Source organism: Phocoena sinus, chromosome 14, assembly GCF_008692025.1.
Source record: "Phocoena sinus isolate mPhoSin1 chromosome 14, mPhoSin1.pri, whole genome shotgun sequence".
Classification (NCBI taxonomy): domain Eukaryota; kingdom Metazoa; phylum Chordata; class Mammalia; order Artiodactyla; family Phocoenidae; genus Phocoena; species Phocoena sinus.
The window spans coordinates 66535276-66550726 of NC_045776.1; the positions used below are offsets into that span (position 1 = coordinate 66535276).

The 15451-nt window shown below is 58.0% G+C and overlaps 1 protein-coding gene across 1 annotated transcript; it reads right to left on the reverse strand.

Annotated features, from left to right (window-relative positions):
- Window positions 1–171: 171 nt before the first annotated feature.
- CCDC157 (coiled-coil domain containing 157) lies at window positions 172–15446 on the reverse strand. Its single transcript, XM_032603351.1, has 11 exons — window positions 15335–15446; window positions 9420–9678; window positions 7334–7505; window positions 5994–6639; window positions 5244–5321; window positions 4700–4890; window positions 4171–4347; window positions 3834–4002; window positions 2595–2734; window positions 2055–2143; window positions 172–1965 (listed from the first exon to the last, which is right to left on the reverse strand). The coding sequence occupies exons 1-11, from the start codon at window positions 15378–15380 to the stop codon at window positions 1716–1718; spliced, it is 2217 nt and encodes a 738-aa protein (XP_032459242.1). The 5' UTR covers window positions 15381–15446; the 3' UTR covers window positions 172–1715.
- Window positions 15447–15451: the final 5 nt, after the last annotated feature.

Consider the following 15451-nt stretch of genomic DNA (forward strand, 5'->3'; position numbering starts at 1 on the left):
TCTGAGAGCCCAGAGTAGCCCCGACAGCGACCAGCAAGGAAATGGACACCAGTTCGACAGCTGCAAGAACCAGAATTCTGCCCACAATCAGAATGAGCCTGGATTCTGCCCCACACCCTTGCAAAAGAAAGGCAGATGCTTTTTAAATTTTATTTTTTTATTTTTGGCTGCATTGGGTCTTTGTTGCTGTGCGTGGGCTTTCTGTAATTGCGGTGAGTGGGGGCTACTCTTGGTTGTGGTGCGCGGGCTCCTCACTGTGGTGGCTTCTCGTTGTGGAGCACGGGCTCTAGGTGTGCAGGATTCAGTAGTTGTGGCATGCAGGATCAGTAGTTGTGGCTCTTGGGCTCCAGAGCACAGGCTCAGTAGTTGTGGCACACGGGCTTAGTTGCTCCGCGGCATGTGGGATGTTCCCGGACCAGGACTCGAACCTGTGTCCTCTGCATTGGCAGGTGGATTCTTAACCACTGCGCCACCAGGGAAGCCCCTGGCAGATGCTTTGATTTCAGCCTTGTAAGGCCCTGAGCAGAGAACCCACCCACACAGGGCCAGGACGTCTGACCTACAGACCTGTGAGCTACTGAATGGATGCAGAGAGGAGCCGGGCTGTGACAGGTCCGCCCCCTGCCTCAGGGAGCACACCTGAGGGCTGGCTCTCAGCTGGGAGGGGCCCAGTCCAGACAGCCCAGGCTCCCTCAGTGAGCCCCCGGGCTCCACAGAAGCAAGAGTTGGGCAGCCTGTGGCCATGCCAGTTCAGCTACATACACAGCTCTTCTTGACTTTTCTCTGTAAACTGAGGTGCTCTACTTGTTGGCCTCCTGACCAGGGAAAACTGTCATAGAAAGCCAAGAGCATCCCCCATCCCACCCCCACACCCAGAACTCCTCAGCGAGGTCTTAGTGCCTGTCCTTCACAGGCAGGGTGGCTCAGGACAGGCTGGAGGCTTCGTGAGGAAAACTGGACTACTGCAGGCCTGGTGTGCCTGGCGGCATCAGTGCCCTGGCCCCAAGGGACAGGCCTGGGAAAGCCAGGGCTGGCTTGGGGTGTCCCGCTCTCTGGCTGGGTGAAGCCTTGCCCTGCCTTCAGTGGCCTCCTGGGGATCCAACCTCCTGGATTTAGAGAAACCCTTTCTGACTTGTGTTTCCTGAAGGTGAGGCGTTCCACAGTGAAAGGGGGGGCTGATTTTCTTGGATCCTTAATGTCCCCATGCCCAGGTTCACAGCTGGGTGGTCCCTGCCTGCCTTTGTGAGCCTGAGCCAGAACCCTGGCCTCTGACTCCTTCCTTGCCTCAGGTGTCCTCACTGGGCCCACCGTGGCGGCTGCTCTCCTTCCCCTGCGCACCCCCTACCCTGACCCTGCTCTTTATTGGTGGGGGTCACTGAGTCCATGTTACCCCTTAGTCTTTGCAGTGAGGATCAAAAGACTGCTTTCACATCGCCCAGGTGCTAGAAGCTTCTTTCTGCCCTCAGTGTGTCCTCTTCCTCCACTGCCCCTGTCAGGAGGGAGGCAGGAAGCTCCCATTTACTGAGGGTGCACAGTGTGCCAGACCTCTGCTGGCCAATGACCCACATGGCCGGGGACTCAGGACAGGGAAGGAAGGACTCTTGCCCTGCTGAGCCAGTGTGGTGAGGCCAAGGTCGCTGTGAGCAGATGGCCTGGGCTTTATTACATGGGGTGGGTTGCCAGCTTCCCGCCCTCCAGCCCCACCCCACTGCAGGCTACGTGGGCCGCTCCTGGGGCTGGTATGCAGGGCCGGCCTGGCCCCGGCTTGGTGACAGTCTCCTTCTTAGCCTGGCCAAGGCCCGGATGGGGTTCTGGGCACAGTTGGTCGAGTGGGTCACATCCTCTAGGGAGGACTTGCTGGGTCGACTGCAGGGCTGCTGAGGCGGGGAGGCCTGGGGCTGGCCCGGCAGGGTCCTGCCCGCACTGGCCATCCTGCTGCCAGGTGAGTGCTGCCTGCCCAGGGGCCTGAGGGAGGATCAGACGGCAAGATCCCCTGTGAGCGAGGGGGACCACCCCACCCCCATATGCCCCGCCTCTGACAAAGCCTCACTCACCCTGGAGATGCTCTCTGGGCCTGGGCTGGGGGTGCTGCTCTGTGGATTCCCTTGCTGGGAGGGGTCCAGAGCTGGTCCTGTGGGATCAGCTGCAAAGAAAAGCAAGCTCAGAAAGGCCCAGGATCCCCTCTGCAGCGAACAGAGAGGGTGTCATAGAGGAGGCGGGAGGGCCTGAACCTGTCGCCATGGCCCCTTCCTCTGAGGGGCAGGGTTTGGAAAGCCTTCCAGGGCCTGTCCTTAGCCGTGGTAAGGGTGGGAAGGTTTGCTTTCTCACAAGGCTCCTGGTGCACTTGAAATAAAGGTTCAAAGGGCTAGAGGGGGGATTTGGAGCTAGAAGGCACGGTAACATCCTCATGCCTTCCTGAATCGTGGCAGATGGTTCACAAAAGCACAGCCTAAAGCCACCTGAGAGCCCCATGTGCAATGAGCTGGGCTGACGGCAGAGTCCCTGGGGGAAGCTGAAGACCTCTGCTGGGTTGGGGGCCTCTTCCAAGTCCCCAAGGGCTGGTCCCTTTCAGGTGGGGGAGCCATGCTGCCCACCTTGAGGGCCCCCTGCTGGGCCACCTCCCGGATCTTAGACAGCATGGATCGCAGCCGCCTGTTCTCCTCCTGTAGGACCCGGATACGGATGTCGTTGGCCTGCACCTGCCTCTCCATGTCGTCCGTGACGTTGCCAGAGCCTGTGGAGACCCACTATCTGGCACCCCACCCCATCAGGTCTGCCTCTTGTGCCCAACGATACAGGACCTCAGAGGGCAGACACGCCAGCCGGTACGTGCCTAGGGTCCCCATGCCTAGGGTCCCCTGCCGGTGGCCCTGCAGGTGGGCGGGGTCAGCATACTTGGACCTCCCACCTCATCTTTTTTCTCCTGAGGCCTTGTTCCCCCCCCTCCCCCTGCACTCCCTACTCCCCTGCCTGCTGGGAGGTGACCAAAGCCTTGCAGAATTTGAGAGCTGAGGGGGACCTGGAGCTCACCAAAAATTTAGCACATAGGTAAGAAAGTGAAGCTCTTCCAAGGCCACCTGTTTCCGGAGGGCCTGGGAGACAGTGACTCGTTCAAAGCCACAGCCGGCTCTTGGATATGAGTCTCAGGAATTCAGCAAGGATGTTCTTTCCCACTGCTGGGGGGGACAGATGCTCCCCCTGACTCTGAACCCAGGCAAGGTGCTGCCTGCTCTGGTTATCAGTTTCCTGGTTTGTCACAAGCGGCTGCTACCTGCCTCACGGGGTGGTTGACAGGGTAACACAAGGGCCCAGCACTCACAAGTGATGACTTATCATGACAAGCTAGATTGCAGTGGATCATCCCAACAGCTCTGCACGGGGATTCACCCCAGAGCTTCAGGGGACTGGAGGGGTTGGGACGAGAACCCAGGCCGCCGGGCAGTCAGTCTTCCACTGAGATGGGTCCCTAGCACTCCCATGGACACTGGACAGTTGGGGCTGTGCCCCTGGAGCTGGCCCCATGGTGTAGTTTGGGGAGATGCCAGGACAGGGGACATGGAAGCTGAGCAAGGACTGGCCTGTGACGTGGTAAAGAGCACAGGCTACACAGGTAGCCAGACCTGGGTCTGGATTTGGCTGGGTGACCCTGAGCGGTCAGCTCCCCACTGGGCCTCTGTGTCCCCATCCACACAGAGGAGTGGGTAACACACAGAGCACCTATGTGTTGTGGGGGCTCTGCCACCCTTGCTGTGGACCCGTGTCCTGCCCTGATGAGCCCTCAGCTGCCCACCCCCAGCCCCGGCGTGCCCTCTGCACCAACCCCGGGCCCCTACTTTGGATCTGGGCTTCCACAGGCCTGTGCAGGTCCGGAAAGGCCACCAGCAGCCTCTCCCGCTCCCTCAACTCCACGAGCTCACGTTCTCGCTCCAAGATGGTCAGCTGCAGATCCGCTGTTGCCCGCTCCAGGCCTTGCTTCTCTCGCTGCAGGCTCTGCAGCAGCTCCTGGGGCAGGGGAGGCTCAGAGCTGAGGACCGGCTCCCAGCCCGCTGGGGACACCCCATCACCTCCACTCCCCAGGCACGGGGCAGGCCCGCAGGTGCTTAGCTGGCTGCAGGTTCCTCCAGAGAAAGGGAAGTACCGCCCCTGCCCCCTCGCCCTGCCTGCTCACACCTGCTGGGCCTGGAGCTGGCACTGCCCCTGCTCCCTCTCGCTCTGCACATGCTGCAGTTGCTTCTCCACGTGGACCCGCTGGGCCTCGGCCTCAGCCAAACTGCCCCTCAGCTCCTCACGCTCCTGGTCCAGGGTGTCCAGCTGCTGTAGCAGGGCTCGCTGTTTGGCCTGCAGGGACTGAGCCGGGATGGGCAGGAGGGAGGCCATGAGGCCCATGGGGCCAGGCCCAGACATGCAGGACAAAGGAGGCAGCTGTATCCAAGCCCACCCCCTTGTGCTACATCTGTCTGTGCACATGTGTGCAGTAGAAGGGGTGGAGGGAAGAAGGGAGCAGACCCCAACCCTGGCAAGGCCAGGACCCCCAAGCTTGGAGATCCCGCCCCCCCTGGAAAGCAGACCTCGCCCCCACTTCTTTCCAGTCACAGTCGCCACTCAGGAATTCTTCTCCTTAGGTCTCCAGTGTCTCCCCCCTGTCAGTGGGGAGCCCTTTCTCTTCCCTTCGTTGCAGGAGACCAGGCGCTGACCTCACCTCCTGGTGGAGGACCATGCTATCGACACGGGCCTTCTCCTTGTCCAGCTCTGTGCTGGCCCAGCGGATCTGCTGGCTGGCTCCGTCCAGCCGCCCTGCCAGCAGCTGCACCTGCTCTTCCAGCTGCTGCACCTGCCTCTCAGCCTCCGCCCTGTGCTCAGCCTCCTCTTGCAGCTCCTGGGCCTTCGTCTCTGCAGGATTGAGCGGGCGGGGGAGGGGGTAGAGTGCGGGAGCCCTGGGGAGTTCCTGCACTGCCTCTGACCCAGGACAAGACCTGGGAAGGGGGGCAGTGGTCACAGCACATCTCTGGGCCTCAGTGTCCTCAGCCACAAAATGGGGCTCTGAACCCTGCCTGAGGTGGGTTCTGAAAACAGAAGGTACTCTCTGGGTGGGAGGTGGCATCACCCAACAGTGTGGCCTGTCAGACCCAGCTTCCTCTGTGGTTCCCTTTAGCTTTGCCCCCGAAGCCCAGGAGACAGAGGGTGCTGGTCCATCCACTGAGCACATGGCACACGGTACAGGGCTCCATGGCAGGGCTCCTCACCCATGGCCCGCGTGGACTCCCGCTGCTGCTTCAGCTCCCCCTCCAGGGTGGACACCTTTGTCTTGAGGTCACTTGTTTCTATGGCAGCCGAGAGAGAGGCCCTTCAGAGGCTCCCTTGGGCCTGGCTCGCAGCCTCAACGTCCAGTGCACCCCACAGCATGGTGGCAGCCCTAGCTGGGGTGGAGGAGTTCTGGGGAGGTGCCAGGAGGCCTGGGTCCCTGTCCACTCTGCTTCCTGTCGGCTGGCTGACTCTCTGGGCTTCAGTGTCCTCCATGGGGGTGACTTGCCCAACTCCCTCAGGCCTCACAACTTCAGCAGGAGCTGGCCCACTGGGAGTGCAATAGCTGCATCTCTCTGCCTGACGGCTTCTACTGAAGCCAAAGAGGGGCCTCAGCTGGCTGGAGCTACCTGGGGGATGAACTTCCCAGGAGTCCCCTTTGGTGACCGACAGGAGTGAGTGTATGAATCCGCCGCTCCCTCACCCCTCTCGTGGGACGACTCGGAATTCTACACAGGCTCCTGCGTTCCCCAGTGGGATTAAGCTCCCGTTGCCCACAGTGTAACCAGCTTGATAAGCACACCCCTTTTCCCCTGCCTTCCCTTCCCTGCGTCTGCTGCCCACTCCCAGTCCAGGTTTCTTCCACACCGACTCCCAGCACCCACAGCCCCGTTGCGGGGTCTGCTCCTGGAGGAGCCCATGCTCAGGCTGTGGTAGAGCCTGGCACTGAGGGTCCGGCCTCAGGCACAGACCTGCGAGCAGCTGCCGCCTGTCGTGCTCCCACTGGGCCAGGCGCTGCTCGGCCTCGTCCGCCTGCCGCCGCTGTGCCCCCTGCTCCTGCTGCAGGGCCTGCTCCAGCTCGCCCACCTGCTTCCTCAGTCTGTCCTTCTGCCCCTTAGCCTCCTCCAGCTGGGCCCTGAGGGGCCCCACAAGCTGAGTGAGGGCCCCCATGTGCTTGCTGAGGCGTGCCAGGTCTTTGCTCTGCTCGGCTGCCCAGTGGCCCATGGTGGTGGCTGGCAGCGGCCTGAGCCCCATGCTGTCCTGCACCAGATGCTGGAACTGGCCTAAGGACGAGGGCAAGTTCTGGCTCTGACACAGGCTGATGACCATCTTGCCCACCTCCTGCAGGCTGCCCTGGACGCTGGTGCATGCATCACAGGGCACCAAGGCTGTCTCCATGGTCTGGGAGTGGACACTCCTGGTGTTTTTGGCCGTCCTGGCTGGACATTGCAGGGAGACGCTGACAGGGAGTCTGTCCAGCTCTTGGCAGGTCTGGGGCAAGCCTGGCATTGGTGAGGTGGGCTTGATGAGCTTGGCAGTCACAAATTCAGGGCTCCTGGCTGGCTCGCCCTTGGCTGTGGGCTTGGAGGTGGGGGTCTCCCCTTGGTTTGCCCTTTTCTGTAGTCAGGAAGAGAAAGGGAAAGCAGGTGAGGGAGATGGGCCTGGGAGGTGACCAGCTCTCTGGGGATTTCTGTGACAGCAGCCACTCCTGATGCTCAGACCTTCAGATGATATCTGATACCAAGGTGAGTGAGAGAGCATGCCTTCTCCTTTCTGCTGCCTCAGCTTACCAAGCCCAGGCTCCATGCTGTTACATGCATGGCACTGGGAGGGTAATACAGTGACAGACACAGCTGCCGGGTACTGGGCCCTTGCTTAGTGGACTTGTCTGCTCTTGTGTTGCTGAAGCCACTGTCAGTTTCAGTTTCCTTCCCATTATGGTGACAGTGGTCCTGCCCACCAGGTGGTTGTGAGGGTTATGGAATAACCCATAACAAATGGGGTCGATACAAACACCCAACAATGCCCTGGGAGGTAGGGCCTGTTATCACCCCCACTGCACAGATGAACAAACTGAGGTTCAGACTAGGTAGGATTTTTCCAAAGCCCCACAGTGTAACCTGCAGAACCAGATGGCCCACACATGACCCCCAAGGCCTGCATTGCGAACTGCCAGGCTGCATGGGCCTTGAGTGGGGGCTCCAGAGTGGAGCCAGCGACAGATGCGGTGCACATGTGGTGTGCGAGGAGCCTGGAGCAGGTGGACTGATGTGAGGGTGACTGCAGTTGGGGAAGCGGGTGGCTGACCCACCTGGGGGGCCACCTGCTGAATGAGCATGACCAGCCTCAGCAGGCTGTTCCAGAAGCGCCGCACCGTGAGCCCCACGGACATGCAGGGCCTGGCAGCCCTGGCGGGGGGCACCGTCTGCTCCACGCCGAGGTTCTCCAAGTAGCTCGCGCAGCTCTGAAGCAGCAGCAGGAGCCTGTGGGCAGAGACGGCAGGGTTGGCTGGGGCCGAGCCCAGCACCAGTGTGCCCTCACACCACACGACCAGCAGCCTCCTGCTCTGGGAACCGGCACGGGCGTCAGGGACTCGGAGTGTCTCAGAATACGCTCTGCCTGACCCAAGAGCCACTTCTTCCGGGAAGCCCTCCCTGAGGGCTAAGCTTGGGGCCCCTTCGGGGCCTCCTGGGTGGCAGCGCTTCTGCCTGGCTGCTCCCCACTGGACTAGGAGGCTCTGGGAGGCTGGGCCTTGCCTCGGTTGTGTCCAGAGTCCTCAGAAAGTTCTGGGTAAGTGGCTGCCTTCCACCATGTGGCTCAGAGCCTTCACCTTGCAGAGGACCCAGCTGAGACCCCCCAAAGCGGAGGAGGCTGCGTACAGCCTCAGGGTGAGTGTGCAGGGCAGTGTGCCCTGCGGTTTCCTGATTCTAGTTGGGGGTGGGGGTTCTCCTGTGGAATGAGCTGCTTCTGCCACAACGGAGACTGGAGTGAGAGAGCCAGGTCCCTATCCTACCCTGAGTCAGGGGCTAATTTTAAGGAAAAGGGGTGTTGGGAAGAGAAGTAGGTAATTGCATGGGAATCAGGCTGTTTTAAAAGAAGAGATACTGTGTTTACAAAACATGGGCAGATAAGTGACCTCAACTTGTTGCAGGTGCAGGAGGGTCATCCCAAACCAACTGTGCCCTTGGGCAGAGAGGGCCTGGGGGAGGGTTACTGACTGCTCCAGGCCATACCCCTCTCTGGGCCAAGGTGTTCTCCTCTGTGAATGGGGACAATGAATGAGCAGCACTGGAGGGTGGAGAGTGACCTGGACAGACGGGCCAGGCGAGGGGTGGGAAGGCGGGTCAGCTCCAGCTTTCTAGAAGGCGGATGGGTGAACTGGGCCCTGACGGGCTTGGCCAGCACAGGGACGAGTAGGCGGGCCACTCCTCGCAGAGGGCACAGCAAGGAAGGAAGGTGTGTTCTGGGCTCACACATGTTCAGCCCCCTACAGGGTCCAGGTAGTGCTTTCACACCGTCGGCTCCTCCAGGCCTCTGAGTGGTTACCCTGGCTTCTAATTGTCTCCAAGCAGGTCATCCCCAAACTGCTGGGGTCCCTGCCTGACTGGCACCCATGACTTCATTAGCATGCAGGGTTTGGAGCACATGGAGCCTGGACTGCGGTCCCCAGGGAGTGGAGGCTGACGACCATGCTAATGTGAAAGACAGTGTAGAAGTGGTGGGGCTGCAGGGGAATCCACTGGCCTCCTTCCCAGCAGGGCCAGGATTTGGAAAAGCACATCCCATGTCTGGCCCTGTGACACATGGAAGGGACAGGAAAAACAGCCTGGGATGGAAAGTCTGAGCAGCAGCTGTAGTGTCCTCGACACACAGAAACCCTAAGGAAGCAGCTGGCGGTGGCTGGAGAAGTAGCCGTCAGAGCTGTGGTGTCACAGAGACCAACAGGGTGGCCAGCAACTCCCTGAAGGTGGACTATAAGACACATGGCACAGGGGCTTCCCTGGTGGCACAGTGGTTGAGAGTCCGCCTGCCAATGTAGGGGACGCGGGTTCGTGCCCCGGTCTGGGAAGATCCCACATGCCGTGAAGCGGCTGGGCCCGTGAGCCATGGCCGCTGAGCCTGCGTGTCCGGAGCCTGTGCTCCGCAGTGGGAAAGGCCGCAACAGTGAGAGGCCCGCATACTGCAAAAAAAAAAAAAAAAAAGACACACAGCACAGCACGATGCAGGTGAGATCGCTATGAGGGCCCTGAACCAAGCTGGCCCCCGACAGCATTCAGTCAAAGGTGATTGTTGTCATCAATGTCATCACCCCGCCAGAAGCGGATCCTGTGGCTGCTACTGGTTTATGGGGTGGGTGCCAGCATCCTGAGATGACCAGGTTTGGTCCAGGCTCTCACCTGTCGATGACCAGCTCCAGCAGCACAGCGTGGGACAGCTGCGTGAACTCGGGGTCACCTGGCACGTGGTCGTAGTGCTCTAGCAGGGCCACCATGTCCAGGTCACAGGCCATGCGGTCAGGGAACTTCCAGGAAGGGAAATGCATGGGCCCGGCACGCGAGAACACGTCCACGATGGTGCCCTGAAGGTCGGTGAGGTCCCTGCGCAGGCTGTCCATGCAGGCCTGGCTGCCCAGCAGGTGTGCCATCCTCGTGGCTCCTGGGGTGGACAGAGAAGATCCCCGTTAGCCAGAGCCACGTGGCTGCTGCTGGAGGAAGCTTCTGAAAACCCCAGAAAACCTGCTGAAATCCAACCTCGACCCTGGGGAGAAGTCGGTTCCCTGGCCCCTTTGGGACCTGCTTATGGGTGACCTCACCAGCCTCCATCTCATCCACCCTACCCCACGCCCACACTACTGATTTCCTCGGTCCACAAGTCCCTCTGAGGACCTGTGTGTGCCTGGCCCCTGCTAAGTGCTGGGTGGATACAGCTGTGTATGAGGTTGTACTTGCTGTCCTTCCCTCCCTGAGCAAAGCACTGGACCGGCTACTGACAACAAAAAGTCAGTTGTAGCTACAGTATGACAGGGAGCACTGGACCACCCCTGGCCACTCTCGTCTCCTGCCTGGACTGCAGCAGCAGTTCCAGCTGGGCCACAGGCCTGCCCACTGGAATCTGATCCACTTCTGCTATGGAGACCTCGGCCAAGCCTATCTGACCACATCACACTGGCCAACAACCCCTCAGGCCTCACTTTGGCCCTTGGGAGAAAGGCTACCTCCAGGCACACCCCTCCCCTTGTCCTCTCTCGTCACCTCCCCTCCCCTCCCCTCCACATACCATCAGCTACAAGCAGCAGCTCCTGTGCAGGCACTCGTTTCTGAATCCATGCCCATCTGTCTCTTCCATCTGAGTCATGCTTCCCCCATCCAATTCCCATCACCTGCCTAACTCCTCTCATCCTTCAGGGTTCCCGGACATCACCTCCTCCAGGAAGCCTTCCCTGACCACCCTCCAGGCTGGCTTAGATACTCCCTCTGGGCTTTCCCCATCTTGGCCCTGATTGCTCTCTGCAGGAACGGCCTCTGCTCTCTAGGACAGGTCCTCACTGCACCTCAGTCACTGTGGTATCCCCAGTATGGCAGCCTGGGGCCTGGCCTATTGCAGATGCTCACTGACAAATGAACGACTAGTAATTGAACGGAGAAAAGAAAAAGAATCCACAAAGAAAATTTAAAATACCTTGACTTTGGGAGGAAAACAAGTCCTGAAGTGTAAGAGAGGAACACCTGAAAATTTGTATGGATAGCTATCCTAATCACTCTGGTGACAGGGGGCCCATTATATGTTGATACAGGGGTCCCAGTCCTGCCCCTTTCTGGCTGTGTGGTCATGGGCAAGTCACTGCACCCCTCTGAGCTCCAGCTGTCTCACTTTTAAGATGGGGACACCATCCCCCATCAGGCCAGGTGGTATCTGCAAGTAACGTGCTTGGTCCAGGACTTCCCTGGTGGTGCAGTGGTTAAGAATCCACCTGCCAATGCAGGGGACACAGGTTGGTTCCCTGGTCTGGGAAGATCCCACATGCTGCGCAGCAACAAAGCCCGTGTGCCACAACTACTGAGCCTGCACTCTAGAGCCCGTGAGCCACAACTACTGAGCCCTCGTGCCACAACTACTGAAGCCCACGCGCCGCAACAAGAGAAGCCACCGCCATGAGAAGCCCGCGCACTGCAACAAAGAGTAGCCCCTGCTCACCACAACTAGAGAAAGCCCGCAGGCAGCAATGAAGACCCAACACAGCAAAAAACAAAAAAGAATAAAAAAGTGCTCGGTCCAGGGCAAGGCACCAGTAAAAGTTCTGCAGCCATAGTAACTATTATTACTGTGATTACTATTACTAGCAGTAACAACAGCAAAGACCATCCTTGTCTGGAGCTGCTGTCTACCTTCCATATTTCCTTTTCTCCCCTGCGGCCCGCACAGATTGCTTCCCTTCCATCTTTGCCGTGTGTGGACATCTGAAGACAGTGATTTGGATGAACCATCCCTGGCCCTTGACTCAGAAGGTCTGGCCCCTCCCGTGGCTCTTCGCAGGCCTCTGACAGCAGGTGTCAGAGCCAGCAGCCCTGTGGATGCTGAGCCCTGGTCCCTCCCCACCCTGCAGTGGGGGCCCCTTGTCCTTTGTGGTTTTCTCAGCAGCAGAAAGTTCCTTGCACCAAAGCCCCACCCTGCAGCAGGGGCTGCTTGGGCAGGATTTAGGCCCCCAGGAAGTCCAGGCCTGGCAGGGAAACCTCTCTTCCTCCAACCTGTTCCCATCTCCCAACCTTCCTCATTGCAGAAAACGGCACCCTCACTGGAAGCACCTGGGCACTTCCTCGAATCCCTTTCCTTTATCCCCACATCCAGGCACCCAGTGCTGCCACCTCCACATCCCACCCACTCTGAGAACCTGCCACCTCTGTCCATCAACACTGCTCCACACCCCCCACCTCCCCCAGACCACTGCCCCAGCCTTCCTGAGGGTCGCCCTCTCCCCTCCCCAGCACCCCCTCGCACCTCGGCGTCTCACCCCCGTAGAATATGCTTCCTCCCCGTACTCTGTCTAAATAAGATGCCTCCCTCAGATCCCCGGGCTGGTGAGGTCCCCTGTTACACATTCTCAAAGCAGCCTGTGCTTTTCCCTCCCAGTACACACCACAGTGGCATGGAATCATTGAGTCATTATTTGCAGTTGGGAATCTGTCTCCCTGCGAGCACATAGACCGTTTTTTAGTTCACTGTGGTATGACCTGGCCACCTGGGCTGGGACCTGAGGGCCTGCCTGTGCCCACAGGTGCAGGGAAACCCAGAGGCCCCAGGGTGGTTCCTGAGGGCAAGCCAGCCTCTCTGGCCTCCCAGAGGACTGGGCCCTGTCCTCAACTCTGCACAGGTGCCTGTCCGTGGAGCTGGATGTCTGAGTGCCCCCAGCTCTTGGACTTGCCTGTGGGCTTTCGGGCTCAGGGTCAGAAGCTCAGCCAGGTGCCTGGCTTCCCGTGTCCAGCTCTGCAGTCCCTGGGAGTGGATGTAGGGAGAGTGAGGGAGTGGGCACTCAGGGAGGGCTTCCTGGGAGTGGGGGGCAGGGAGGAGGCTGTCCCAGAAGAAGGGGGTTGTTTCAGGCTGGAGGATGGGGCAAGGGAAAGGGTAGGTGGGGTTGCCAGCCTTGAGCCTGAGCACCGCTGGCTCTGACTACAGGACCTACTGTCGGCCACTTTCCAAATCCACCTCCTTTATTTATTTATTTTTATTTTTTGGCTGCACCACGCGGCACGTGGGATCTTAGTTCCCTGACCAGGGATTGAACTCGCGCCCCCTGCATTGGAAGCGCAGAGTCCTAACCACTAGACCGCCAGGGAAGTCCCCAAGTCCACCTCCTTTAAACAGATGAGGAAACTGAGGCTTTGGGAAGTTAGGGGGCTAGCCTAAGATCACTCAGGGAGCTGGGACTCTTGAGTCCAACATCTTCAGGCCATACTACTTCTAGAGCAGCACTGGACAAAAGAAATATAATGCAAGCCATGTATGGGTTTTAAAATTTTATACTTGCCACATTAAAAAAACTAAAAAGAAAGAGGTAAATTAATTTTAATAACATATTACTTAACAATATACCCAAAATATCTCTTCAATGTTAAATCAATATAAAATATTGTCTATTTTTTTGCATTAAGTCTCAAAGTCTATTTTTTTGCATTAAGTCTCAAAATCCAATGTCTATTTGACACATCCCAATTTGGACCAGCCACCATTTTCATATACAGCACCACATGGGCTGGTGGCTACTATACTGGACAGTGCAGGGGTAGGGGATCAGATCCTGTGTTCATTAAGCAGATGGTGACTGAGTATCTTCTACATATTGGGCATTGTGTCAGGGATAGGGACAGAGCAGGGCACACAGAGCACTGTCCCCCAGGAAGCACCATCTATGTCTGAGCGTCTCTGCAGGGGGCAAATCTTGGTGTGTCAGCTCTACAGTTCCACCCACAGGTGGGGTGATGAGTCCCCACAATACACACACACAGACACAGACACAGACACACACACACACACACACACACACACAGGTCCACTTCCCACATACAAATGTTGCCTCAGTGATGGCCTCTCATAAGATATTGCCACCCATGAGGTGTTATGTCCCCAAAGAATGAGGCAGAAACAAACAGAAAAACCGACTGAAACATTCTGGGTTTCCTTCCTGGAATGGCAGGAAGGAAATAAATACAGCAAGCAAAAAAATCCCACCCTGGGAGGAAGGGTTTTCAGATGGCAAAGCACCTGGAACTCAGGAGCTTGCTTGTGCAGACGTAAAGAAACAGTGACCTGTTCACCCTCAAATAACTACAGCTGCCATCTGGGGCCATCTGGGGCCATATGTTAGGTTCTGGTTCTGATGAGCAGCAGCAAATGCCAAAGCAGTAAGAATATACAAGAGCAAAACACAACATTGGAAAACATCCAAGGTTACCCTACGTCGTTTCTTCTGAACAGTGGGGATTTGCAGATACAAGCCTGTTTTGAGAAACGTGTGTGTGTGAGTGGGTTTGTGTGTGTGTCAAGTGAAGGAACACTTGACACAGGCTTTCTCTGTAATTCCTGGGTCCTGAGTAGAACCCTCTCCCTGAAGCTGCCAGCCCTGCACTGTTCCTGAGATCACACAAGTGCTGGCACTAATTGAGCCACCACTACTCTGGTGTGGGAGCAGCAGGTAACTCTGCCTCTCCTCAGGCCCCTCAGCCCAAGGTGGACTTTTAACTCGCAGAGAAGTGAAGGAGCCTTTCCTGCACTACCGTTTAACATTCGAGTCCTTTCCCTCTTTTCTCCCGCTTCTCTCTCGAGACCCCTGGGACCCTACCCCTCAGGTAAAGATTATGCCTCCCTCCTGGCCAGTGCACCCATGGAAACACTTTAGAAACTCTAAAACCATCTAAATGGCAGTGTCAGTCTCTGACTCAGGAGTGCTAATTGCCTGGATCCCTGGAGACACTGAAGGAATCCAGTGAAGACAAAGGAGTAAGTAACTGCACTAATAGAGAAGAATGGCCTGGGTTTGGATTCTCACTCCACCATGTGAACTGAGGATGTGAACCTCTCTGTCCTCACCTGTAAGTAAGTTGCTATATGAAATAAATGATGTAATGCATGTAGTGTTTGGCACATGGTCTGGCTCATGGTACGTGTTCAATAAATCCTATCATTATAATTCAACATTAATAATAACAATGACATAAACCAACTATGGTGTGTATGTGAGGAAGAGAGACGGGGAGGAGACTTGGGAGGGCATCTTTTCCTATCCCCCCTCCCCCACCCCCCATTTCACAGGTTAAGAAATTGAAATCCAGGCCAGGGTTCAGGAGTTGGGAGACAGGGGAAAGGGAGGAGAGGCTCTCAGGAGGGGAAGCGAAAAGGGCGGGATTCGAGGTGTGCTGCGGGGCGGGAAAGTGGTCCGCAGGGACCAACCAGCGGGCGTGAGGGGTGGAGCCTAAGGAGGAAGCCTTGATTTGAGTTGGTCTACGGGGTTTGAGGGCGGGACTATGGAAGCCAGGGGTGGAACTGGAAAAGGCAGGCCCGTGGGAAAAGGGACCCGTGGGAATTAGGGATTGAGATTTGGGAAGGGGGTCTGAAAGAGGTGGGCCTGAAAGCAAAAGAGGGGGCTGGGGGAATAGGGAGGCGGGGCTTTGGCCAAAGTGGGAGGCCAATGGGAGAGAGCGGGGGCCTTGGAAGGCGGGGGTCGGAGAGAGAGAGGAATCTTCTGGTGGAGTAAAGGGTAGGGGGGCCGGGGCCGTGGGGTGCGTGCGAGGGCGTCGGCGGGAGATGTAAAACGTCTCACCAGTCTCCGGCGTCGCAGCCTCAGCCACTGTGTCTGGTCGGCTCATGAAACTGCCCCTAAGTGCGCCTGCAGCTCCTGGGATCCCCGGCAAAACCTATCCCGGCTCCCCGACCGCTG

What these genes read in the sequence shown, in the direction of transcription:
- CCDC157 (XM_032603351.1), bottom strand. Translation starts at nt 15,380, where the DNA reads ATGAGCCGACCAGACACAGTGGCTGAGGCTGCGACGCCGGAGACTG. An exon ending in CTGGAGCTGGTCATCGACAG is followed by an intron (nt 7,506 to 9,419) that starts GTGAGAGCCTGG and finishes CTCTGCCCACAG; the next exon opens with GCTCCTGCTGCTGCTTCAGA. An exon ending in TGTGGAAGCCCAGATCCAAA is followed by an intron (nt 2,735 to 3,833) that starts GTAGGGGCCCGG and finishes GGGTCTCCACAG; the next exon opens with GCTCTGGCAACGTCACGGAC.